Source organism: Chelonoidis abingdonii, chromosome 14 (genome assembly GCF_003597395.2).
Source record: "Chelonoidis abingdonii isolate Lonesome George chromosome 14, CheloAbing_2.0, whole genome shotgun sequence".
Classification (NCBI taxonomy): Eukaryota; Metazoa; Chordata; order Testudines; family Testudinidae; genus Chelonoidis; species Chelonoidis abingdonii.
The window spans coordinates 20,535,945-20,563,263 of NC_133782.1; the positions used below are offsets into that span (position 1 = coordinate 20,535,945).

Genomic DNA, 27,319 nt, shown 5'->3' on the forward strand with positions numbered 1-27,319 from the left:
TGCACAGTACAAACATACAGCAGCTGATCTTACAAGGGGCTCATGATGTGCGTCCACGCCCTGGCAACAGGACTGAGTCTTGAGAGGGGTATAAATGAGGGGAAGAAAACACAGAACACCATGCTCATCTATGGTGCTGTACGTGATAGAACCTATATCCAGCATCTGAAAGGGGGCTGAAGAAAGAGGAGATCCTGCTGTTAAATATCAAGCGCTGGGAATTACACAGCTGCCTTTACTGGGCCTTATTGTTAACAGGCCTTTGTGCACACCTCTAGAGAATAACTCTTTCCAGCAACCTTGAAAACATGCATATAGGGCAAAAGCACCAAAAAGACCAGATTTCATGGGCTGGGGGACCAGATTTCACAGTTCATGACTGTGAATTTGGTAGGGCCCTAATGATGGGCGATAAGAGAAGCTGGGAGGGTGACTAAAAGGGCAGATGAGTCAGTGATGGCAAGAGCTGATCAGGATTTGTCTGTCAACATTTTTGAATTTTTTCATTTGTTAAACAGAAGATGGCTTTTCTACAAAACTGAAACGTTCTGTGGGATGTCTGTTTGGCCAAAAAATTTCAACAGTCCACTGCAAAAATCAAAATGAAGAATGTCATTGTGCATCAGGTTGACCTGAATTGATACATTTTGGTTGGTCAAACCAAACTGAAATGTTTGGTCAGTTCTACATTGATCTACATGTACTTGAGCTACTGCAGTGCCTCATGCCACCCATTCGCCTCAATGGGCCAAGGTTGGACTACATCTCCCATGGTGCACTGTCATCTTCTCCCACCCCTGGTTGGACCACAGCGGGACATCATGAGTTACACCTGACCACAGTATATTGTGGGAGATGTAGTCCGGATAGGTAGCTTGGCCTATAGAGGGCAAGGGGGACAAGAGTTACCCAACCTACAACTCCCATCACAGAGACACAGATTAATGTGAAATCAAGACAACACCAAAACATTCATATTTCTGAATCTGAATTTTTCAGAATTTTCCATTTCATATAGCATTTCAGGATTGGAAAGTCAACAGATTGATTTGGGACAAAAACGTTAAAATATTGGAATTTCCTATAGGATGGAAATGCCAAAGAGCCCAGGAGGGGGACCGAAGGAGGATTAATCTGAGATAGTTGAACCTCCATAGGACTGGATTTTCTTTGCTTGATGGTTTGAGCCAATTATGGCTTCTGAAGTGGTTTGTTCATCTGCTGGGAATGTGTAAAAACACCTACAACTCAGAAGGCTCAGGTCAGAAAGGCAAGACATTCTGGAAGCAGAAAGGATAGTAAGTGAAGACCTCCAAAACCAAATGAAACTGAGGAAAGAAATTCTGCCCCCATTATAGTTGATGAGAGTTTTGTCATCGACTTCAGCAGGGCCAAGATTTCACCTTGGGAGTTGTGCACGCAGGGCAGATGGCAACCACTCTGTCTTCTAGCCCTGAGAGAAGGAGCTAAGCCTGTCAGTACAGCAAGGCCAACTCAGCAAAAAGGAAGCAACTTCACTTGTTTTTCTTACCTTATATAAATTCACCCAACTGCTAAAAGGTTCATGTTTTCAATGTGGGCCAGTACAGAGATGTGTGTGCAGGTGGATAGCCAGATGACAAAGCCCGGGGGCATGTTCTGAGTGCAGCAGTCCTAACTGCATCACAAAGTATTTTTGCATGTGTTCATTTTATAGATACGATCATGGGCATAGTTTGGAGGAGTAGGGGGGCAATGCCCTCCACCCCCGAATTGCAAGCCTTGGGCAGGCACAGAATTTGCCTCCTCGTGTGTGGCCTCATTGACCTGACTAGAGCTCCCCCTCGCCCCATAGTGCAGAAGTCAAACTGTGCCTAAGGAGAAAGTACTGCTCATAACACCGCATGTTCAAAATGTTAGGCTAAAACTTAGGGTGTCTTCACTGCAGAGTTCACTCAGGTGATTGGCAACTGGGTCTGAGCACTCAAGTTAGCCTGAGCCTGGAGTGAGCAGCTGCACTGCAAAGCCCTACCTGAGTTACTGTGTCTGCACTGTAAGTGTACCACCCTCCAAGCCCCTTACCCTGTGTTGCTAGGACACTTGGAGACATATCCCATGATTCTTTGTGCTGTAGTAAGCTGAGCTGCGCTGATCCTTTCCCAGTGAATAGGGGGAGAACTTGTCTGATCTTCTGGGCCCACAGGGGAAGTGTGGGTAGGCACTGGAGGATTATCAGCGCTCACATGAGTCAGCCTATGTTCTCAGTGCAAAGTGGGTAAGTTACCAACCTGAGAGTGGAGCCTGGGCTATAACCCAAACCCCCAGCCAAGCCAGCTTACCTTGGTTGAAAGCACCATCAAACTCAGGTGAGAGGTTTGGGTGTGTGAGGATGGTTATGGGCAACACCTGGATAAGAGCTTGAGCTAACTCTGCAGTGAAGACATACCCACAGAGATGGACAAAACAGGCATGAATCAGTGCAGACTGTGAAAACAGAAAACCAACTAACCTGAAGCTAAACATTAAGTGACTAAGAACTAGCTGAGTTAAGAGGTATACTTACCTGATGCTAGTCAGAGTGCCCAATGCCGCACACGGGAGGGTTCCTGATGTAGTTCAGTAGCTTTCTGATTGTAACTAATACCGAGAAGTATATATGGAGATATAGCTATCTCATAGAACTGGAAGGGACCCTGAAAGGTTAAGTCCAGTCCCCTGCCTTCACTAGAGCAGGACCAACTACTGATTTTGCCCCAGATCCCTAAGTGGTCCCCTCAAGGATTGAACTCACAATCCTGGGTTTAGCAATCCAATGCTTAAACCACTGAGCTATGTGACTGTACTTAACAGATTTTTTTGTGTGTGATGTAGCACTGGCCAACTTGATTTTCACTCATTGGAGAAAGGAAATCAGAATGTGGATGTTCAGGTGTCGAGAACTTCCATGGTCCAGATGAGAGAATAAGAAGGTTGATCCCACAGCAGGATACAAACAAGGCTTTGCTTAGGGTATGTCTACACTACCTGCTGGATCAGGTAGCCTAGATGCGATACATCGATCCCCGAATGCGTTCCCTTTCGACTCCGGAACTCCACCAAGGCGAGAGGTGGAAGCAGAGTTGACGGGGGAGCGGTGGCAATCGATCCCACACCCCGAGGATGCGAAGTAAGTCAATCTAAGATATCTAGACTTCAGCTACACTATTCTCATAGCTGAAGTTGCATATCTTAGATCGATTTCTCCCCCATCACCCCAGACTAAGCCCAAGATTACTATCGACAGGAGCTGAGCAGTTTCTAATAATTTCAAGGAGGAACAATCTAATCTTCCTCTACCATCACCTGCAGCTGTGGATTCCAAAATGACATCCTTTGGGGAAAACTAGGTCAGAGTGTGCAATGCAGCTCGATTTTTCAGGGACTTACCAACTGGCTATAAAACACTTGCTCCAGGCTGGAACATAGCAGCACCTCCAATGGCCCTAGCCTGACAGCAGTAACGAGACAGAAATTTTTTATGCATTTTTAAAGAGTATCTGTTTAGCCACTGGGGGTTATTGGAGGGCAAGAAAAGTAGAAGTCATGTGATTCTGTAACTCAGACATTTCAGTTTTACCAACCGCAGCCAGGACTAGAACACGGGGGCTTGAGGAATCTGAGATTGTCATGTTTGGAAATTGGTTTCTGCCTGTGCACAGTCATTTGTTTTTAAAATGCATTGCTCATTGGTAACTCCATAAGAACACGGCTGCTTCTAGTAAGTGATTGTTTGCAGGAGAGACTGTGGGTTTGGAAGAAATTACTATAATGACCCCAATAGCAGCTGCTTTAGAAGTCTCCCTACTAAGCAACTACTGGAGCTAAGCTAACTGGCTCTGATGAAATCAGAGCCCTAAAGCCAGAGAGGTTTGCCTGTAACTGGGCTTCACGTGAGTCAGGGTAGGGCTTTTTCAAAGAAACACAAAATATTTTCTCTAATGCAATAAAGGAAAATCAAACCAAGCTCGGCTTCCATCTTAGGACACTAGGGTGAGGATACAAATGAATAAACAAAAGGGACTGCAGTGTGAAGACTGGAAGTCGCTCCTTGGCATATTCTGTTGTGCCCATGTGGTATAAGACTCTGGAATCACAGTCCCTGCCCAGGCACAAGTGAGAATTAAGGGGAGGAAGGATGTTCTCCTGGATCGAGCACTGGACTGAGACTTGGATGCACTTCCTGGCTTCGGTGTAAGCTTCCTGTGTGACTGCTGTAAATATAGCCTTTTGTACTTGCCCAGGATACATAGGATCTAAAGATACAGATAGATGCCTACTGGGATTTACAAAAGCACCTGAGTTAGGCACTCCTACTGACTTTCAATGAGAGTTAGGCACCTCACCTGTATCTGAGAAGCATGATAGCTGCATCTAATATCATGAATTGGCCTTCCAAGCCTGATGGACTAATTAGAGCAGAGGTTCTCCGATGTTTTCTGCAACTGCTGCCTCACTGGCAGCATCTTCTGGAAGTCAATTTCAAACAGGCAGCCTCTTAACAGCATGGAGTGCCAGGGACAATTGTTCAGAAAGAGTCAATAAAAATAAAAGAGGCTGGAGGGACAGAATAAAGTACAATAGCTAGGAGCAGACAATGAGGGGGGGGTGAAGCGTGGCTGGGTCTGGCTTGTAGCAGATCCTCTTTCACGTGGACCTTTGTCCCCTGGAGAGGCTTTGTCAGAACCAAGTGCTGGCTCCAAAGACCACAGAAGGGAATGGGAAGGTTCATTACTTTAATGGGCTTTGGATTATGTCCCGGGTGATTTGATGAACATCCAGAGTTTCTTTACAATAAACAGCAGAAATCTCACTGCTCATGTCTCTGGCACTAATGCTAATCTGTCCACTTGCCAAAGATACCAACTCCCTACTTCCCTCTTATGTCAATGGACTTTCATTCCTCTGATCCTGTATGCTTTTGCAGAAGGGAGGAAGATGTTAACAATACTTTGTAATTTACATGCCAGCAAAAAGAAACTTAAATCTGACGCAGCAATTTGGTGTTTTCAGTGAGATTTCAATCTCTGCCAAAGTAGATCAAGAGAGGCTTTGCTCAGCATCCTTCAGCAAATCAGTAGCTCAGGCTGAGTCAAAGCCCAGGAAAATCCTAGTTTCCCAGGCTTCACCCCTGCATAACATACAATCAGCTTGTCAGTCCCAGCTCTGTTGCACTATCATTCACACTTAGCTGCAACACTGAGAGTTCAGGGAGCCTTTCCCACATGTACAACTTTATTGGAATTCTGCAACCAAGAAAGTAACAATTTTACATCATGTTTACAGCCATCCTTTGCCAGATTCCTCAGGTAAATGCTCACTTTTGAGACAGGTTTTCAGAATGAAATGGAATTGTTTTATCTATTTATGTAACAAGAACTATTACTTTAGAAACAGAAATCTTAAAAAACACTTGAAAACATGGGCCTTAAGACACGTGTTGTGTTTCACGCCTTTATAACATGTTTGATTTTAAAAGTCTCACTACTTTTCAAGTCTGCTGGTCCATGTAGGGGGCCTCAATCATACACTGCAGAACCACATATGGTGATCATAATATAGGTCCGTGGGACCCTGGCACTAACTATTTTTGTCTCTGCATGTACCAGAATTAGTCTTCCCAGTTTCTCAGGTTTTGCAGCCATTCCACCACTGTCAATCCAGTCCTCCTGACCCCAGGCTGGTTTTAGGGTGTATGCAGTGCTGGAGTGGCCACAGTACTGAAAAATAAGAAATGAAAAGAGTTAAAAGCCACAGTAATACCCCATATATCCCTAAGAATTCCAGGATTTATTATCTGTATTGCAGGGGGGTCTATGAGTCCCACTCATGAGCCAGGCGCCATACAAATATGCTAAGTGACAATTTCAGTTCAGATTTGAATTCTAATATACCTCTACCCCGATAGAACGCTGTCCTCAGGAGCCAAAAAATCTTACTGCCTTATAGGTGAAACTGCAAAATATCAAACTTGCTTTGATCCGTCGAAGTGCGCAGCCTCCCTCCCTCCCCCCGGAGCACTGCTTTACCGCGTTATATCCGAATTCGTGTTATATCAGGTCACATTATATTGGGGTAGAGGTGTACCTTCTTGGAAGGTACTATCTCCTTGGCTAGAGATGATAAAGGGCATACAATAGACATTCACAGATATTTAGGAAAATAAGGGTATATGGTGCTGACAAGATAATATGGGGTGCATGGGATGGTCATTTTGTATGACTAAATGGAGACCAGACCTTTGAAAACAACTCTTTGCAGAGGGACCTATCAAGAGGGAATGATAGAAAACAAGGAGGGAAGTCTGATAAATTTGCACTGGTGAACTAGTCACATGGACAAGGATATAGGAGGATCAGCAGTATGTGTGTTTCTGTGGGAGTGGAAGCAAATATGCATAGCCTCACTCTTTGATAGCAAAGAATCTATGAATTTTTGCTTTATGCATTTTTTTTGGACATAGCTGCCAAGAATGGGAGAAAAATACAGGCTGAGATTAATTGGTATCTCTTAGCTTTCTAAAGATGTATTTGCTGTCCGATAGTAGGTGGGCTGGGCAGTATAGTTATTCCCCCAACTCTCCTGGGATGTGGTAGTTTAGATGTCTATCACTTTGCTGGCAAAAGGGGAGTAGGACTGTTTCTCCGAACAGTAACCAGAAAGACAATGAAGTATGTCTGCAGGTAAAGCGAACAGCTGCATGGTACTTAGGTGCCTCTGTCTGCCATGTGGGCTGATGAGATTCAAAGGAAAGGTTTTGGCCACAGTGCCCAACATGGAATTTTTTTTACAGTAAGAGTCTCTACTGTTTAGACTATAGATGACTGCTGTTATGATTGTTTGTATTGCAGTACTGCTTGGGAGCCAGGCAAGTGGGGAGCGGACCTTGAGGAATTGAATTGACTGGGCTGGGGATCAGCAGCTGCTATTTATGTGGAGGTGAATGGAGAATGGCATGGGGGAACTGATATGGCCAGGAGGTGAGTGGAGACTGTGTTAGGGTTGGAGATTTCAGCCTCATGAGGGTCCTTATACGGACACTAATAGCAGGGTTTTTAATGACCTCCGAAAACTCTTCCCCAGCCCCCATTAGTTCACTGGACAGTAAAGAGCTGCATACCTGCTGTAGACGGTCCCTTAGTCTGTAGACTCCTCTTCCTGCCAGACTTGCTTAACCGCTGTCTCTTCTGCTGTGTCTGAATCCTGGTCCCCTCAAAGAGATCAAGTGTCTCAGGCATCTCCCAGTCTGGACCTGTCCCGCTGGCCTGCTCAGGACAGGGTGCTAGCGTTCTCCAGCTCAGCCCTCAGAATTGCACCTTGAGAGACTACAGACTGTGCAGAAGGGAAAGTGCCTAGAATTCAGTCATGCTCTTTGTCAAAAAGCTATGTTTTCTGCCTTTATCTGAGCCTATTGTGTCCCAGGCCCTGTTATACTGGATGCACCTTCAGTCTTTTGGCCGTCTCGTGGCACCTGCTTGCCACTCCAAGCAATGCCCACCTCAGCCAGTCACTCAGACCACTAGAGCATTGCAAGCAGCTGAGCAGAGCTGGCCCAGGATCTCCTCATCTCCTAGAAGGAGGGACACCAATGCTTGAGCGTTGGCCTTGGGCGAGCTGGCAGCATGCTCCTAGGAAGGCCCCCCCTCAGCCATGCTGGAGACAGAAGTAGAATGAAGCTGAAGAACCTGGGTTTGGGGAGTAGGTCACACAGCTGAGCTCCATGGTTGTGCCATATTATTAGAACATTAAGTGGCTTCTGGCTAGCTTGGCCCCTGCGCGGCTTGTAGAACAGACAGGCCAGATGAACCCAGGAACTATTCACACCACTGGCTCTATTATACCTGTGCTTTCTGACCACTCTGGTACTGCATTAGCAGAGACTGGCATGGTGGAATACCACATGGCCATTAGCTTTCCTTGAAGCAGGTCTACAAATCCAAGTGTAAATGCCTGTGTGGATATAAGGTGCTACAGGCATTCTAAGGGGAGCACACAGTGCCTAGCATGCCAGATTTTTCTAATATATTGCAAGGTTTTTGCCATTACCCTAAGGAATCTTCCAGATTCTATGAGCTGGGACCCCAGTGGAAGTACTGTAGATAACTCTACCAGCTACATCTTATTGAAATACCAAACATATCTTTCACACCTAAACACCACAGTGATAGATAAGGACATAGAGCAGTGTTTACCTTCAAGGTGGCCCCTAGCGACCTCAGTCCAGTTGAATGCCGAGCCAGCTTCAGCACCCGGAATATCCTCATGAGCCGGAACACCTGCACCACCTTGCCCAGGTTCCCCAGCTCTGAGTCACTGCCCAGAGTCACGTCCACCAACAGGGTGATGTAAAAAGGCAGCACTGAGACAATGTCAATCAGGTTCAGCGGGTGCTTGAAGAACTTCTTCAGGTTGGGCGCAAGAAGCAAGCGGGAGGACACTTCAAAGGTGAACCAGGCGATACAGAAATACTCCAGATTGTGCAGGACAGGATCACCTAGCAAGTTGTCATCCTCATCCAGTACCTGGTACTCGGGCATGCTGTGGATGCACATGGTGGCTATGGAGACGAGCACCACACTGATGGACACAAAGCTGAAGAGTTTGCTGGAGATGGAGTAGCCTGGGTTCTCCATGGTGAGCCAGAGGCGCTTACGCAAGTTGCCACAGCGCAGGGCGCTGTAGCGGAGCAGGTCGTGGTTGAAGTCAGAGATCTCGTCAGGGGATGTGTCCACGCTGCTGACCTCGCTCTCCTCGTCCCAGTTGTAGTGCCGACTCTCCAGCTTACGCTCATGGTAGCGGTAGCTGCAGCAGGAGTCCAGGAAGAACTCGTTGATGCCCCAGTACTCTATTTCCTGGCAGAAGGAGAAAACGCACAGCTCATCCATGACGTGCAGCTTCCCGGTCTGGTAGAAGTGCAGCACATATAGGAAGAAGCCTGGGTTTCTATCAAAGTAGAACTCCCTGGCGCTCACATCGTAGTCATCACAGAGCTGCAGGATGGACTCCTCAGAGTCGCAGGATAACAAACGCCCCAACCGGGTGTTGGGGAATTTAGAGAGCGCACTGGAGCTGAGCCTTCTTCGCAGACCCCCAACGTTAATGTTGATGACATTGTCCTCAAAATCAGGCTCCCAGTAGTTTAAGGTCTTGTTGACCATGATCAGTGGAGCTGCTGCTGGTTCAGCCTGTAGATAATACACAGTGCAGTTGAAGTAAAGAGGTACAGTCTCTTTATGCAGTGGTCTTAAAGTACAGTTCAGCTAAAAGTCATGGGCTAGATACATCCTGGGTGGCAATGGATTAATTTCTCCATTAAAGATGATCTGCAAGGGACTTAAAAATTGAAGGGTTTTCATAATGTTACCCAGAAGGCCTGAAAAGATCTCCCCCACTTCTCCTGGAGAGGTTCCTCCTCCCCTCCCTTTTTTACCTTCAAAATGTGAGCTTCCAGTTTTGTTGAGGGCTACCGAAACATAAGGGAGTTTACTGTGATCTCCAGCACCTTAACTGAAAGGATGGAGGTAATTCCCCTGTTCAAAGTGATAATTAGCAATTGACATTATATACAGTTTATCCCCCCCTCCTCCCAAAAACAGTTTTAAACAGTATGACTAAAACACCCTCTTCCTCTTGTAGATTAAAGTTTATACTGTCAGCTCCTGTAGCATCACCATTTCATCAACTGTCCAGTCAGAGAGCCTTACAGCCTTAAGAACTCTTTACTTTCTTATTAGAGCTGGTTGGGGGAAAAAAAGAAGTCATTGTCCATCAGAAAATAAAGTTAAATCAAAATCAGAATGTTTCATGGGAATGTGCTTATTTTGATGAAATTGTTGGAAAATTTGCCACGAACATCAGAAATTATGAAAGTGAAGACATTAAAGTCATCTAGACACACTTTCAGAGGGATGGCTACCTGGCTTCTGCTTTTGAACTCAAAACTGTGCACCTGCCCTTTGTTGGTACAAATACCTCTGGAATCTTTAGAAGATTCTGCAGGTATCAGAATCTGCACCCATAAAGCCCGCTAGGGCGAATAGAATTTGCACACAAAATTTAACACTAGAATTCTTTCAAGCTCACGTGCAGGGATTTGCATTGCAAGATGCACATCACCCTATCTCAAAGCATTCCTTTGGTGGGATGGAATGGGACGGACGGGAGTGCTGGTCTCTTTACCAACAGACATTAGACGGGTGCTTAGTTTCAGAGATTAAAATTTCTCCATGGGCAGTTTCTCAGGGTTTTCTCTTGATGGTTTTGATCAGCCTGGTGTTAAAAAAAGTCCCTTTGCTCTTCTGCATCACAGTCACACGGTGAATTTCTCAAACACACAAGTGGCACAAAAACAAAACACACCGCACACAGAGGCCATATACCCTATGAAAGCCTGGGCAGTAATAGTGATAATAGTGAACGCTGCTGTGCAGCACAATGCTTGGAACTCTAATCAGAGAGAGATTCCCTTACAGCACTTCACAGTGACGATAGTAGAGGGATATTGCTGATGAGGTATTTTTCCTGCTCTGAACTTCTTTTCAAAAGATCTCAGTGTAATATTCCAAAGCTTGCTGGCTTCAAAGTAGAGCTGCTGATGCTTTGAGGTTCCTGTAAGTGCTGCCAATCTGTGATTTCTCTCTGTGAAATGGACTGAATGAGATCAAGTAATATCCGTTAATTATTAATCCTCTGAGTGTGGAGCCCATTTTTCAATAGGGAAGGAGCAAAGAGTTTGCAATTGGAAGTTAATACACAAACTCTTCCTTGACATCTTCAGCCACATTGCTGAGCTTTACTCACCACCACATTACACAACTGCATCCCCAGGGCATGTGCTTTTTATAACATTGAGAACTGGACATTTTTAGATTTCTAATGAGTTCATAGGTCACTGGGCAAAACACCAAGGCTGGCAGAGGCAGGATGTAACTTCCACTGGTCTCTGAAATCCGGTGAGAATGTTGTGTCAGTCAGGGAGGGATCGTTTGTTTCTCACTTCTGTGGCTATGTCTACACCAGTGGTTCTCAATCTTTCCAGATTCCTGTACCCCTTTCAGGAGTTTCATTCGTCTTGTGTAACCCCCTAGTTTCTCCTCACTCAAAAACTACTTGCTTACAAAATCAGACCTAAAAAATACGAAAGTGTCACAGCACACTATCACTGAAAAATGGCTGACTCATTTTTACCATATATTATAAAATAAATCAGTTGGAATATAAATATTATTTACATTTCAGTGTACAGCGTATACAGCAGTATAAAAAAGTTGTATGAAATTTTAGTTTGTATGTACTTCGCTAGTGCTTTTTATGTAGCCTGTGGTAAAACTAGGCAAATATCTAGATGAGTTGAGGTACCCCCTGGAAGACCTCTGTGTACCCCTGCTTGAGAACCACTGGTTTATGCTACAGCTTAGCTTGACATAACTTATGTCGCTCAGGGCTGTGAACAAATCACCCCTCTAAGGGACAAATTACACTGACATAAGCATTCGTGAGCACAGAGCTATGTTGGTAGGAGAGTTTCTGCTGTTCATGGAGCTGGCTTTATTACGCAGACGGAAGAGCTCTTCCACCAGCAAGTATCTTCACCAGATGTGCTGCAGCAAACCAGCTGCATTGATACAGCTGTGCCTCTGCACATATAGACATGGCCTAAGCCTGGAGTTCAGCAGAGAACCTGCAACTTTCGCTACAAAAGGGTCCTTCCCATCTTGGGTGGGTAACAGAGTGCCTGTTAACAGAGATGCAGGCAAAAAAAAGCTGAAAGGGACTTTGGAAGTTCCCCTTTCCCAGGCCATGTCTAGTCACAGGAATAAAAACCAGAGGCAGGTTTGAAATGGAGGGTCTAGGAGAGACACTAATGCCAGATTTATGCTAAACAGCCTAGCAAAGGCATGCCTCTCTCAACCACAGCTCCTTAAAGAAACATGCTCATCAATGCATAAAATAAACCCTCGCATTTTATTATGTCTGGAGGAAACGATTGTCTGTGATAAGGCTCAGAGCTTAATTGCATCACTTTCCTTTCAAAATCAACATTTTAAAAAAATACTAACATGGGGAGGTAGTGGGGGTATGTTAATTTTAAGGGAGAAACTGGAATTTCCATGACCTATAATCTTTTCCCTGGAACACTTCCTCACAGTCCATCTGTGGCTAAGTGATTACTAATCCAGATTCCTTCCAGAAGGATGCTTGTGAATTCAAGCTTCTGTGGGGAAGAGACATATCCCGATGTCATGCCTGAGCATCGGCATACACCTCATGAAGCAGCAGCTCCGAGGACCTGAGCCAGAGGTCACTAAAAACAATGGAAACTTCAATTGACTTCAGTGGGCTCTGGATCAGGCCCTTGGGGGAACAGGCAACTTGTGCCAGTTCAGAGGTTTGCATCTGCAGTCAGTGATGGTGTCAAAAGCATTTGAACGCTGTGCTCCATCTTAGAATTCCTTTTAGATGGGATAACTTCCTGTAGTAATATCTTCAGATACAAGGAGGTGTGTGCATCACCCTTTAAAGCATCAACTAGCCAGGACCAGCCTATTTTCCAGCTTGGAAAAAATGGACCTGTGGAGGTCGCAAGCCTTTTGTATTAGAGGGAAAATCCTCATTCCTGCACTGAAGATATTGAGGTGGTGGAGTATCACAAACTATCTGAGCTTGTCTCTTCTGATGATTGTTTTCTAATGGGTGACATTAGTTCTGCCCACGGTTAACTCCACTGTCTAGAAATGCAACAGTAAATATGTTGATGGCTCTCCCCGTGGGGGTTTCATTGTTTTTTCTTGCACACTCACATTAGTGACAACGTTCAACTTAAAAAAAACACACAAAGTCCTGAGCCAAGATCTAAGCACTATCTCCAATATCAGGTATTAAGACATGGAGCCATTTTACACTTAGAGAAATAAGCTTAAGTTTTCTCGTGGATTTTGGGAGGGTTTTTTTTTTTTTTTTTTAACACACACAGCACAATGGATAATGCATACCAATGAGACTGTCTGAAATTATATGTAAATTCTCAAAATTTCCCCATTAGCTTAAAATATTTATTCAAAAAGCTATACCTTAATGAAAAAATACATTGAGATAATGCTGGTCTCTTCTTGTTATATTTACATAATGTATTTCAAGTATTTTAAGGAGACAGTCATGAGAATTACACAAGTTTCATATACATGGATGCTAAAAATGCATTGTGCTTTTAAATAAAAAACAATCTCGTGAAAACATTCACTTTCTGAAGCAGGCAGTGTGTGTGTGTGTGTGTGTATGTATATAATGATCTGAAGTGCATACAACATGCTAACAGTTTCCTTGGATAACACTTTTTCCAAATAAAACTTTCAAATAGAAGGTACGTACATTTATTCTAAAATGGCCAAGACCCTTTTTGTCTGAAAATAGTGGGAAGAATGAAATATGTATTATGCATGTGCTGAGAAGCTTAAAACTTGAATCTCAGTCCTGAAGTAAGTGCATATATATACACTAACTCCTCACTTAATGTTGTAGTTACGTTCCTGAAAAATGTGACTTTGAGAAACAACGTTAAGCGAATCCAATTTCCCCATAAGAGTTAATGTAAATGAGGGGGTTAGGTTCCAGGGGAAATTTTTTTTTTATATGGTATGAAAGTATATAAAAGAGTGCCCCTGGAACCTAACCCCCTCATTTTTATTAACTCTTATAGAGAAATTGGATTCGCTTAACATCGTATGTACACACACACACACCATAAGTTTTAAACAAACAATTTAATGCTGTGATGATGATTGTGAAGCTTGGTTGAGGAGGAGGAGTCAGAGGGTGGGATATTTCCCTTACTGCTGAATGATGAGCCCTCAAGGGTTAACTCTCTCACTACAAGGCAGCAGGAATGGAGGGAGATATGCTCATTTCCCCTTTAAGTACACTACCTTGTTAATTAGATCAGCTTGCTGAGACTGCAGCTGCTACAAGCTCCCTCTGTCCTCAGCCCTGGTGTGTTCCCCCTGCTCTATGGAAGATAGGGTAAGCAGCGTACAGGAGCAGGGGGGAGAGGGACACCCTGACATTACCCCCCCTCTCCCTCTCAGCAAGCAGGAGTCTCAGGGAGCAGCTCCAAGCAACGCGGCTCTACTGTTTTTGCTGCCCCAAACAGGGCATCGAATTGCCGCTGCTGATGGCAGGGGCAGTCCGTGTGCCCTTAGGGTGGCTCACGTGCTTCCGCGGCGGCTAAAGACAGAAGCCGTGCCTCCATGGACAGCTGAACATAGAAGCTGCTGCTGAATCGCCACCACTGCGGAAACACGCGTGCCGCCCTAACGGCACATGGGCTGCTCCCGCTGTCAGCGGCGGCAATTTGGCGTGCTGCTTGGGGGCAAAAGCACAGGGACTTCTGCCCCTTGCAGATTGCTGCCCCAAGCACCTGCTTGGGATGCTGGTGCCTGGAGCTGGCCCTGGCTCCAAGGCAGAGGGCAGGAGCAGCACATGGCAGTGGGGGGAGGCACAGCTGCAATTGCTAGCCTGCTGGAAACTGCTGCACAGGGAACTTAGGGGAGCAGGGAACTGATAGGGGGAGCTGATAGGTGGGCTGCTGGTCACCCTGGTTCCAAGCCCTCATTAGCTAGCTGCAACAAGGAGCTCTTCCTACAAGCAGTAGACAGTGCTTTAGATTAACAGCTTTCAAAAGTTTGCCCAACACATGGATACTTCCCATTTTGACTGAGATTAAAAGCAAATTTCCTGAACAGAAGCAATTAGCAAAGCTGGTATTTTTTTTTTGTTTTACGGCACACTTCTTGTCCTTGTAGCTCACTTTTAAATCCTCACTCCTGCAAATTCTGTGAACACATTTTTGACAAACTGCTGGAGACAAATCCTAGAAATGTTTACGTGGCACATGAATTATGATGCACCAGGTATGAAAGTCACCTGTAAAGTGTCCCTTGGTGCGGGGAGGGAGGTAGTGCTGATTGCATTAAAACACATGGCCGCAATATCTAAGCTGTTTTTCTAGTGTGTGAAGACTAGGAAGACAGATCTGCAGGGGCTGTTTGGGGGAAATGAGCTTTGAGTCCAGCAGCACTCATGGAATTCTTAGCAGTCATTTTATTACATGCAAAGTGCCTTTGCAGAGTCCTCCTGCATCTTCCCCTGACTGATTTCTGTTTGTCAAGCCATTGGGAGCCTGGCCTGGAGAGCTGCAGTTTGCCTTTAATGGGCACTCCCTGGGAAGAGAGAGGGGCAGGGTCCCTGCTGCATCCTTTGCCTTCCTGTGCACCCTCTTTGTTCTTTGGGGACCTGTTGCACTGAAATCAGTGGAAAGATTCCCATTGATTTTAATGGGCTTACCCTTCCATTGACTTGAATGGGCTTTGGTATCAGGTCCTGGGAGGTTCTCTGAACCCCAGTGGAAGGGCCATGGCAGAGATGCTCAGACTGCTGCATTAGATGGGGATGAGCAGCTCAAGGTTTTCTGCAAAATCTCAGGGCCGAGGATCCCTATCCCTATTCCCTCCCCAGCTCAAAGAGGCTTCCCCTCTCCCTGGAGTCCCAACCAGATGGCTGAGGCAGCAAATGTGAATCAGCCTCACTGCAATGGGGAAACACCAGACCCTGCCCGGGAATCCCTGCATCAACTGCAGGATTCCCCAGCCCAGAGCCACCCCCTTCTTGCTTCTCAGTCCGTGCTCCAGGTGGGAAGCAGCAGTGCCAGAGATTGCCAGTGGGAGCCCCCTCCTCCTTCAGCCTATGGCTCCGCATGAAAAGCATGTGAATGACTTAAGGACCACAGTCCAGGGGAGCCAGAAATTCCTGGGCAAGAGGGAAGGGAAAAACAGGCTGCCACTAAAGCCTGCCAGTGCCTGAGGTGTCCTGGCACATAGGGTGTTGCCCAGGGGAGGGGAGGCAGCAACCCTGCACAGGGTGTGTGCGCTGGGGGGGGGGGGACAACCCGGGGAGGGGAAAGAGACCCTGGAACAGGGTGTGTTTAAGGGAGTTGCCACCCAGGGGAGGGGAGGCAGAAACCCTCCACAGGGGGTGTGTGTTCATGTGTGGGGTGCCACCCAGGAAAACAGAGACCTTGGCACAGGGTGTGTGGGGGGTGCCACCCAAGAAAGGGGAGGCAGAAACCCTAGTGGGGGGGTGGAGGTGGGGTGCAGGGTGCCACCCAGGAGAGGGGAGACAGAGACCCTGGCACAGAGAAGGGGTGAAGAGGCGGAGAGCCTGGCACAGGGGGTGGGGGGTCCCGCCCAGGGAGGGGAGGCAGAGAGCCTGGCACAGGGGGTGGGGAGGCAGAGAGCCTGGCCCTAAAGCCGCCCCGAGGCGCTGGGCACCGCGTGCCCCTCTCTTACCTGATAGCCCAGCAAGCCGCAGCGGTGCGTGTGCGCCTCCCGGACCAGCCCCTCAGCCCCTGCGCCCTCTCCGGGAAGCCTGGGCAGAGCCTGGCGCCTCCATGCCGGGGGGCTCCGGCCCCCGCGCCTGCTGTCCTAGCGCCCGGGCTGCGCGGTGCCCACTCCCGGCTCCCGGGGCTTCCTCCGGCCGCTCCTGCGCGCGCTGCGCCGGGTGAGCGCAAGGCACCTGCCCAGCCTCTCCGGGAGCAGGCTGCCTGCGCCCATCCTCTGCCTTTTAAAGCCCAGCCCGTCCGCCCCAGCAGCCAGGGGCTGGCGGACAGCTCAGTGCTAGGCACCGTCTGGAAGTTCCCCCTGTATCCATTGCAAGAAACATCCTTAGGGATCAGGGGGCATTTGACGCGCTCCGAGCTGCCATCTGCCCTTCTCGGCCGAGCGGCATCTCCCCTTGCGAGCTCAGCAGCAAATCGCCGAGAGGAACCAAGGCTGCTCGGGAGCCGGTGCCCTGGCCCCCTGCTGCAATATAGCTGTGCTGCCGGGGAGGCAACCTGGACCCCGCCCCCCAGGGGGAGCGGTAATTAATTAGGACAGGTAGTGTCCGAACGGGAAAGTGCCCCGTAAAGGCTCTCTGGCAGAATAACCCCTCGCAGTCAATTGCTGCTGCATTTGTTTCTTATTGTGCAGCCGAGAGAAAAGGAGATTCCCGAAGCTGCGGTCTCCAAGCAGCCCCCCGGTAAGTGTCACACATAACAGTCAGCCCCAGGAGAGAGCTCCCCAGGCTGGAACAGGCAGGGCATCTGCCTGGACGACCGACCGAAAGGAGGCCTGGAGAGAAGGGCAGAGGGACTACGGGTCTGATCCACAGCTCACCAAATCAATGCCCATTGGTGCCAGTGAGCTTTGGATCAGGCCCTACAGGGATCAGAGATGCATGCAGTGGAGTAGTCATTGGAAAAAATAAACATGCATAACATTCAACGTGTTCTTCCAGGAGCACTGGCAGCATAACCAGGTATGAGGTGTGAACAAACCTGCAAGGGCTTTAGGGGAAATGACAGCTCCCCCACCCTGCAATTCAATGAATGTTAAAGGTCTGGATTAAGTATTCCCAATACGGATATAAAACTTTTGCCTGCTTTGGCAAGGTTAGGACAGACAATTTCCCCTTGGCACAGCTCCAGGTGGTACTAGCAGTGAGAGATGCTGCATAGCCCAGCATTTTAACACTGTCATCTAAGCCTGCTCAGACTGACCTGCCGTCTACACTACAGCTTGTCTAGCTTGCGAAAACCTCCTACCGCCAGTGCAGCTCTTCTGAGCTTCCAGCACTGGGAGCATTGCCATAGACTGGCTGCTCTGAGCAGGCAGGATAGCATCACCCAGAGGCTCGTCTAGCGCCGGTGGCAGAGGAATTCTGCACCCTCTTTTGCTAGTGTGAGCAAATTTATCCTAGGTGAAAGTATCTTGACATCAGTGGAGTTATGCCAGGGATGCATCTATCCCACAGTGTTCAGGCTCCAGGCTCATGGTCACCATTGTTCACTGGCACACCCAGCATAAGGATGTGACCCTGGCAGCAGTTCTTATCCAAGTATTACTAAACTCTGTATCTGGTGGAAAGGTGATCTCAGGAGAGTTAAGACAGTGGGCAGTCTTCAAAATGCATTTAAAACCTTGCAGAACCATGAGGCAGCATTGTGCACGTCTGGGAAACCAGGCAATGCCTCATGTTTGAGATGCTCTCAGGACAGGACATTTGGAAGGCGTCTTCACTGACTTGGAATGACCTAGGCAGGGAGGCTTGGGGGACACTCCACTGTCTCTTTAAGAGGAGATTGTTGTAGGATGAATGAATCCAGAGAAGCCCCAGGCAAGGCAGTCATCCCATTTCAGTTCACTGGGCTGCCTTTGCTACCCAGGGCAATCTCTATGAATCTGGAAGGCCCAGAAACTGTTACAGTCCTACACACTACATCAGAGGTCAGTTACCAGGATGGAGTGATGGGAAAGGAAAAATCTTAGTGCTCCATCGGGTGAGGTCTGGGGGTTACATTTGAATGCAACGTGGTTGTGTCGGTATCTATGAGAGTCTGTACAGGTGATCTCTACACAATCAGCCCAGAATGAGATGTCACACTAAGTTTGGGATTTTATCCCATGTCCTGTTCATTCCAAGTCAGGTGGCAGGTCGCTGCCCTCTCTTGCCTTTCTTCTAGGCTAGATGTTGTTTTCTCTTATTGCTTTTTGATAACAAATATATTTGTATCTTCTTGATAGTTTGAGGAAACCTCTGCTTCCTGCTCCCTTGTGTTTCAGACACAACTATTAGCAGTAGTAGTAGTCTCTGTAGTCACTCTGTGATAGCGCCTAGGGGACCTAAACAAGGGCCCTATGCTGTTACCTGCTGTACAGGTGTGCAAAATGAAAAGAGGGTCCCTGCTCTAAAGAGCTTACAGTCTAGTTTGTGCAGAAAGTCAATCTCTGTCAATGTCTCCTGGGTCACATTTTTTGTGCCATCTCTCCGTTTTGTGTTTGAACTGTGCTTCGTGTCCCGCTGGTCCTGGATTGTAGTTTGGTGAGAGCCTGCCTGGGCTTTGCACGTTTCACTCTGGTGGGTTAGTCACCAGTGTAATAGTTCTGTATAGCAGAATGAGCTTGTTCCTGTTGGAGGAGCTGCGTGTTTCCGTGTGTGATGTGTCAGTGTCTCTGTGTGTTTCAACCCGTTTGTTTACATGGGAAGGAGGCAGCAGGGGGAAGGGAGTCTTCAAGGGAGGTCTCAAAAGACAAAGGGAAATTCCTCTCTGCTGTGATATGAAGCGAAAGTTATTTATTTTTTATGGTAATTAGGGATGGCTCAGCAGCCTGGAAACTGGGGAGTAAATGTATGTGAATTCATCTGAACAGAGCATCCCAGAATAAATATGCGGCCGCATAATTAATTATGGTGACAGATTAAGTGATTCCCCAGTCCTGAGCATGGGGTCAGGGAGGTATTTTAAATTCAGTTTTCTCAGCATCTCCTTTTTGCGTGATAGTCAAATTGGATTTTCTTTTTCCTCCAAAATGTTTTTCAGACAGCCATTTTATTGGAGAGGAAGTTTGCCTTGAGGCCCCCGCTTTATGACCCTTTGAGTCGCTTTATTTCTTTCTTGTATTTAGCTGTAAAATATGCACTGCCCATCAGTAGCCTCTGGTGCATTTACTTAAAAACCACCGTCCAGCAAAGATAACCAGAGGGGACAAGAGTCCAGCATAAAGCAGAACTTCGAGCCCTGCCCAGAATGAACCTCACCCCCGAACTCCCTTTCTAATACTCCAGCTGAAAGATGAGGCAGTGACTCTTGTGGAGAGGGGCAAGTCCCTTATTATTTATTTATGGAGAGTTATCAGTGCCCACAGGGCTTTGCGGGGAAGTGAAAATGTCAAGGGGGAAATCCTGGCCCAGCTGAAGTCAATGGGAGTTTTGCCATCAACTTCCATGGATCAGGATTTCACTGCAAATCATTGCCCCAAGGAGTTTGCAGTCTGAAATCAGGTACTCTGGAGTGCTGCAAGGGACTCACCTTGCCTTCATTTGATCTTTCTGCCTAGGGAAGGGGCAGTGGATTCAAGCTGGGAAGGGCAACCGGAACCCTGGGCATTTCTTAATACTTTCTATTGATGCCAGCTACCCCGTGGATCCTTTGACCATGAGAAGTCAACGAGGAAAGGGCACATTTGGGGTGAAAGTCACCCCTGTGCAGAAGGCCAGCACAAGCCCTGGGGCATGAGGGCTTAACTAGGATTTAAGTGGTGCACAGACTTTGTGCTGGGGTGAAATTCCCTCTTGCTGCTCCGATGTGGGAGAGAACGTTCTCCCCTGTTAGCAAACCAAGGTCTGAACTCTTCTTTCCACAAGGCCCTTTCACCCCACCCCACAGGGGCCTTGCAGTGAGTAGGACTCAGTTACTCCCAGTTTCAGGCTCTTTACACTGCCAGAGCCAGGTAACAGGGGCCACGGTGTCACTGAGAATCAGTCCTCCCCCCGCCCCCATTGTGAGCTCTCTATTTGCGTTTCCCTGATGCCATTGTGTATAGCAGCGCAGCGCAGGTATGTGTACTGAGCATGAGTTTTCTGAACTAACTCGGGATGATGTGGAGATGGAAATAGGCACGAAAGCAGGTCAACTGAAAATGCCTTACCATCTCTTCCTTGAAAGCCTGCCCCCTTCTTTCTTTGTGCAGAGAGGTGTCTCTCCTCCCTCCAATGCCCACTGGGTTTTTGTGGCTATCCCCAGGGATGGTAAATCCCCTGCACAGAAATGAGAGAAGAAGCCTTTTTCCTGTGTGTTCTCTACAGTTTAGAAGCAAATCACAGAGGTAGGGATAGTCTGAAGCAAGCAGCCATCACAAGAACGCAATGAGTCACTGCAAAAAGCACTTGGCTTACATCGGCTTTGTTGCATCTCCATTGCCAATGGTAATGTAGCAGTAAATAAATACAGAGGAGAGGATAAAAATGAATCTAGTGCATCTGTACAACTCCTTGCAGCCCAGAAGGATCCTAAAGCACTTCCCAAGCAACAAACTGCCCTACCAACTACACACAGGGGTCATGGAAAAGCAGCCACCTCTGGGGTGAAAGGCCACAACCGTTTGACAGCTCCACAACCCAGCATTTTAAGACAGGACTGGAAGAAGGATCCTGTATCTAACTGAAAATGCAGGAGGAGCTTGTGAGGCAGAGAGCCATCACCAAACTGGCATTCGATTAGCACACTGGGTTTTAACATCTAGGTGTAAAAATAATAGTAATCCCTTTCCGTTCAAGAAAACTAAATTAGGGCAGAAGTGGAGGTTACTTTTGTTAGTCTTTTTAGCTCATGACAGCTGGGCTCTGCACCAACAGACCAGTTTTCCCCCCTTGTGTTGTCGTGAGCCTTTTCCACAAGGGACCGTTCACACTCTGTAATGATAAGGCTTGGCTCTGGAAAAAAAAAGGATATTCTGCACTTCTACTCTCCCCCCCACATCTGCTACCTGCTGACAGACTTGCTTCTCCCCATGCTGTCATCTAGAGACTCACTTCATTGTCTCTTGGGATTGTCACTACAGGAGGCATCCTGTGTGCCTGGCTGTGAAGCTGCAGCTTGCAGAAGATAGCGTATTTCAGGCCATGCACAGCTAAGCTGCCTTCCTCAGGCTCTGACTTTAATTCCCCTTCTGCAAGTGCAGAAATGCATGGAAGAGGCAAATGGCTGCACGGTGGGCTTGTCCTCAGTCACATAGGGAGCCTGGGGTGGAGCCGGGATAGAGCCCAGGTCTCCTGACTCTTAGACCAGTAGCTTACCTTCTCAACCACCTATCCTTCCAAGCCAACCAAGGTTAAGCTCTGGTTCTGTTGAAGTCAATGACAAAATTCCCATTGACTTCAATAGGGCTGGGACCAGGACTTAAATTCAGCTGGAGCTGTCCGGAGTAGTGCTCCGATACATATTTTTTAACCTGTGGGGCTGAGAGGGGACTCCGGAAAATATTCTTTGAAAATTTAAGTCCTGACTAGAACTAGTGCACTGAGGCCTCCAAGGTGACCCTGAAACATCAAAACTGCAAGGATTGATTACCATAAATAAATGGAAATCTCACAAACATAAATAGCCAGCAAATGGAAACAAGCTGGAAGAAGCCACAAACCTTAATAAGTGCTGGAGCTTTCACCACACAACCCTGCTGGCTCCTCTCTGGCCTGCCTCAGTGCTTCGCGCCATCTGCGGTGCCTTCAGTGTAATGTTGATGATGAAGATGATGGGCTCTCACTGTGCTCAGCGGTCAGTTGTAAGGAGATTGGTTAACACACAGAGAAATAAGAGTATTACCAGAAACCACAGGAGAGGCCATCAATAAATCCATTCAGACTCTCTTGTTGGGGTTGTCTGTTAGAGGCAGAACATCTGCTAGCAGCAATGACATTTCTCATCCTGTAGTACAAATAGATGTGATGGGCATGGGACATCGTTGGACTCATTACCTGGCAACTGGTGATAGCTATGCCATGGAGCACAGGGCCTTAAACTTTTCCAAAGTCTGGATCATGTCGTATTCTTCCCCTTCCATCCCCAAATGCACAACATCCTTGGGCACAATTCCTTGCCTACAGCAGTAACAATAGAAAAGTATTTCATGTATCTTTGGTTGTCTTTACTGCAATAAATGTTTTATCATTTTTGAAAAATATGTAGATTGCAATGTCTACATTTACTCTTTATTCAGTTTCCCTCTCCCATCTGTTCTTTCTTGCACCTGGAGGCAAGGAAGGGAGCCCGTAACATGGCCAGTATCTTTGAAAGCTTTCAGCTCCCTCCCACATAGGCACCAAAATAAGGGAGTAGGAGTAAAATTGTCAAAAGCGCTTAAGTGTCTCAGGAGTCTGACTTCCATTTTCAAAAGGGGATGTAGCCTAGTCTCATTGAAAGTCAATGGAACTGGGTTTCTAAGTCACTTAAGCACTTTTGAAGGCTGTACCCCAGATTTTAAAAAAAGAGTTTAGTCTTTTTGAATGCTGAGCCCCTTTGAAAATCTGGTCAGAAGTGAGACCTGCTGAGCCCTTTTGAAAATGTGACCTCTTATGAGCAGTTTTCTCTCTGCAGCGGACCTGCAAGCTTCCCTTGCAACTGTAAAATCAATTATTTGCTCAGCTCTATTGACAGACTTATGAAATATCCCTTGGCAATTTTCATAGGACTCCGAGTTTATCCAGGTGCAACCAATGCAAATCTATCCTCTCCTCACCCAGTTAGTCATGTCTACAGCCTGAGGATGCCCATCTACCTGTGATGATGCAGTCTGATATTTCCAACTAAAATTATTAATTGCTAATTAATTGTCACTGATCCTGATATTTGGCAAGTGGGAAATGCCCCAGTGGTTTTATGTTTTCAATAAGCTCATATCTTCTGTTCCAGAACAGCCTCCAATTAACTTGGTACTTGACTGTATGTTTGAAAACAGACTCTGTTACAGTCTGAAGATTAATGGAGCTCCAGAGCACAGATCCAAGAGGAAAGTCTCAGCTGTTTTCCCCTGGATAGATTTTGCCAAATGCATCCTCCACTTGTGCTTCCTACAGCAAGTTTTCAGTGGATTCAGAGCTGGTGAAAGATGGCCCTTGTAGATAAATATCTGCGTGACACAGACACAGTGAGTGCAAGGGATGTACCTCCTTGACACTAATGCTGCCCACAAAATGAAAAAGGCAAAGGGGTAGCAGAGCAGGGAGGGGGGAAGACAGGATGAGAGCCCAGCATCCTGCCAGCACCAGCAAAGGCCCCCACCCCCACGTTTCCTTTGTGAAAGGAGCAGCGTCAGTGGAGAAGTAGATGCAGAGACACTGGCAGACCAGGTGCCAGCTCAAGCCCAGGTCCCCATGTCTCAGCTGAACACTGGCAAATCCATAACTGGAGCCAGTCTGACTCACCTCTGTGGTGCAAGCATTGTTATAGACTCACAGACTTTAAGGCCAGAAGGGACCATCATGATCATCTAGTCTGACCTCCTGCACATCGCAGGCCAGAGAACATCGCCCACCCACTCCTGAAATAGACCCCTAACCTCTGTCTGTGTTACAGAAGCCCTCAAATCACGGTTTAAAGACCTCAAGTTACAGAGAATCCACCATTTACACTAGTTTAAACCTGCAAGTGACCAGTGCGCCATGCTGCAGAGCAAGGCAAAAAAACACAAACAAAACACCCCAACACACAACCCAGGATCTTTTCCAATCTGACCTGGGGGAAAATTTCTTCCTGACCTATTGTTAAAATAGATATTAGAATTATAATAATGGGTTTAATGTTTAGACTTTATTGTTGCTTATGAGTTGCTGCCTGCATTAATCTCACTTATAGCATCTGTATTCCATATTGTAAGGTAATATTTAAGCATTTGTATTGTGAGCCTCTGTGACTGTGTAACAAACTTACCAGACAGAAGAGAGACATTAAGTAGTGTGGTGCTGATCTCCAACAGAAAGTGTTACATCTTGGCCAACAAGGAAGGCGTATTGACGCCAGGCGTACCATTGGGGAACATTAAAGAGGACAAAAGATTTTGTTGCTCATCTCTTCCCCCCCCCCCCATCCCAGGTAGATGAGTTATGAAAGTGGATTCCTCCCATCAGCTGAGTTTGCAGCTCAGAGCACGTGTGGGGAAGGGAGCAAAAACCCCTCACAAGAAGAAACGGTATTTCTACGCTGCTTGGACTCTGGAGGGAAAGGTTTTCTAGGCATAAGTAAGAGAACCCCAGCGCTTAGCATGGGTTAGCCCTAAAAGACATATAGAGCTTGCTTATTATAGAAGCTTCTATTACCTTTTGAAACTTAAGATTGGAACTCATTTGTGTATCTGTGTATCATTTGTGCTTTAACATTAACAATAACTCTCTTTTTTCCTTTTCCTATTTAAGGAATATGTGTACATTTTATTATAGGATTGGCCACAAGCATTATCTTTGGTGTGAGATCTAGGATAAGTGACTGGTCTTTTAGGACTGGAATATTGCTGTGATTCTTGGTGTAAAGAACCACCTATCACAAAGGTATGTTTACCTGGGTGTCAAGATAGAATGGAAGTACGCAAGGGGATTGTCAGTGACTCTATATGAAAGCTGTTACAGGACCTGGGGAGTTTCCACTTGATAACTGGTTGGTGAAATAAATACAAAACTCACAGCCAATTTGCAATTTGTACCCTGCAGTGCCTCTTAACAGTCTGCCCTGAGGTTGGTACTCATGCTCTTGAGACACCGCAGGGCAGTTTGATAAGGAAGACTCAGCATCACCTCCCAGCTCTCGGCAAAGCCTTGGTCCCAGCACCACAGGTAACTGTATCCTCTGTATGAATCCCAGGGCAGAGGAGGCTCAGGGGCTACTGGGTTAGGCTGCATAAGCAAAACTGCATCAGGAAGCAGCAGAGCAGCTGCAGGATGCAGGGGATGAATGGAGGGCTAGCAACGATGTTCCCCATGTGCTGCTAGTTCAGTTTGCATTGTGAGATTGTCAGCTGTTAACTGCCCTGGGCAAGGGCCATGCTCTTACTAATCTAAGGGTACGTCTACACTGCACGATTATTTCGAATTAGCTTAAACTGATATTACAAAACAGATCTAATAAAATCGGTTTAGCGCGTCCACAGTGGGATCCCAAAATCGATTGTTTGCGTCCATGGTCCAAAGCTACCATCGATTTCAGGAGCGGTGCACTGTGGGTAGCTGTTCCTCAGCTATCCCATAGTTCCCACTTCCGTGTTGAGAGCACAGTGCCTGATGGGGCAGAAAACACTGCCCCGGGTGGTGCTGGGTACAGCCTCACCCCTCCCTTTGTGAAGGCAGCAGACAACCCTTTGGCGCCTTTTTCGCGGAGTGCATTGAGCAAACGCCATAGCACAGCAATCTTTCCCTTTTTTTTTTCACGTGGTGGTGGGGGGAAATAAACTGAGGAGCTGTTCCCTGAACCACGCCAGACACTGTGTTTGAACCTACAGACATTGGGAGCTCAGCCAAGAATGCAAATAATTTTCAGAGACTGCTGTGGACTGTGGGATAGCTGGAGTCCTCAGTACCCCCTCCCTCCCTTCATGAGCGTCCATTTGAGTCTCTGGCTTCCCGTTACGCTTGTCACACAGCGCTGTGTATCCTGGAGTTTTTAATTCAAACGCTTTGGCATTTCGTGTTCTGTAACGGAGCAGGATACAACAGATTTGTCTCCCCATACAGCGATCAGACCTAGTATCTCCCGTACGGTCCATGCTGGAGCTCTTTTTGGATTTCAGACTGCATCGCCAGCCGTGCTGATCAGAGCTCCACGCTGGGCAAGCAGGAAATGTAATTCAAAAGTTCGCGGGGCTTTTCCTGTTTACCTGCCCGCTGCATCCGAGTTCAGATTGCTGTCCAGAGCGGTCAGTGCTGCACTCTGGGATGCCGCCCGGAGGCCAATAACGTCGATTTCCGTCCACATGAACCCTAATCCGAGTTATCACTATCGAATTTAGCGCTACTCCTCTCGTTTGGGAGGAGTTCCGAAATCTATTTAAGGAGCCGTTTAACTCGATATTAATGACGACGTCGTGTGAACAGATACAGCGTTAAATCGGTATATCGGCCATTAAACCGATTTAAAGTCGCAGTGTAGACCTGGCCTTAGTTTGTCTGCTGACAGATCAGTTCTCCCTTCATGTTTACAAATCCCAAACAAGGTTTGGTGAGAGCTCCATAAAAGGACCTGTGTGCCAGCAAGGACCTCACTTTATGGCATTTGTGATACAGCAGTGTGGGGAAACTCCTCCAGGGAGGCAGAGGGGGGCTTTGACTTCGTGCTAGGTGTCAGAGCTAGGATAATCTCCTCCTGCTGCTGGAAACTGGCTTTGAACCCCATCACTTGTCAGTTCTACCTTCCTGCTTGCATAACTTCCCTAACCAAGACCCTAGCAGGAAATAGGGAACTTGTTGAAGCCCAGTTGAGTTAATTTGGCAGAGCCTCTGACAGCTGGGAGGCTCCTGCTGTGAGCAGCAAGATGGACCCAGTGGGGCCAAAGGCAAAGATTGATTTGTTCCATCACATAGAGCACGGACAGGCCTCACATACGAGCTCTGATGCAGGCAACGTGGAAATGCAGTGACCATGTGGGAGAACATCTCTGTCCTATGCACACTCCTGCCATCACCCAGCAGCAAAAGCCTTCTCCTGGCTAGGAACCACGTGGAAGAGCTCTTGCAAATGCCTATCAGCAGGCTGCAGGTACTCGCAGGCAGCATACGGTGCGTTTCTGAAGGCTGATCCGTTGCCAGGGGAGTTGTCTCAGGCCCCAGATGCCTCTCCCTGTGGCTGCTCATCACACAGAGCAAAGCCTTGTACCCAGGAAACTGGTTTCTAGTGGGTTGTTTGATAGGTCTGGGGCAAAGGAGTTGTGGGAGAGCACTTGCTATGGACACATGC

At 47.1% G+C, this 27,319-nt stretch overlaps 1 protein-coding gene across 1 annotated transcript in view; it reads right to left on the minus strand.

Annotated features, from left to right (window-relative positions):
- Window positions 1–16,428, minus strand: part of KCNS1 (potassium voltage-gated channel modifier subfamily S member 1) — a 28,093-nt gene extending 11,665 nt beyond the window's left edge. Inside the window, exons 1-2 of the mRNA XM_032767401.1 lie at window positions 16,356–16,428; window positions 8,208–9,200 (exon numbers count right to left, since the gene is read on the minus strand). Coding sequence (XP_032623292.1) covers window positions 8,208–9,173 — 966 coding nt within the window. The 5' untranslated portion in view covers window positions 9,174–9,200; window positions 16,356–16,428. The remainder of the gene's footprint in view (window positions 1–8,207; window positions 9,201–16,355) is intronic.
- Between the last annotated feature and the right edge of the window lie 10,891 nt (window positions 16,429–27,319).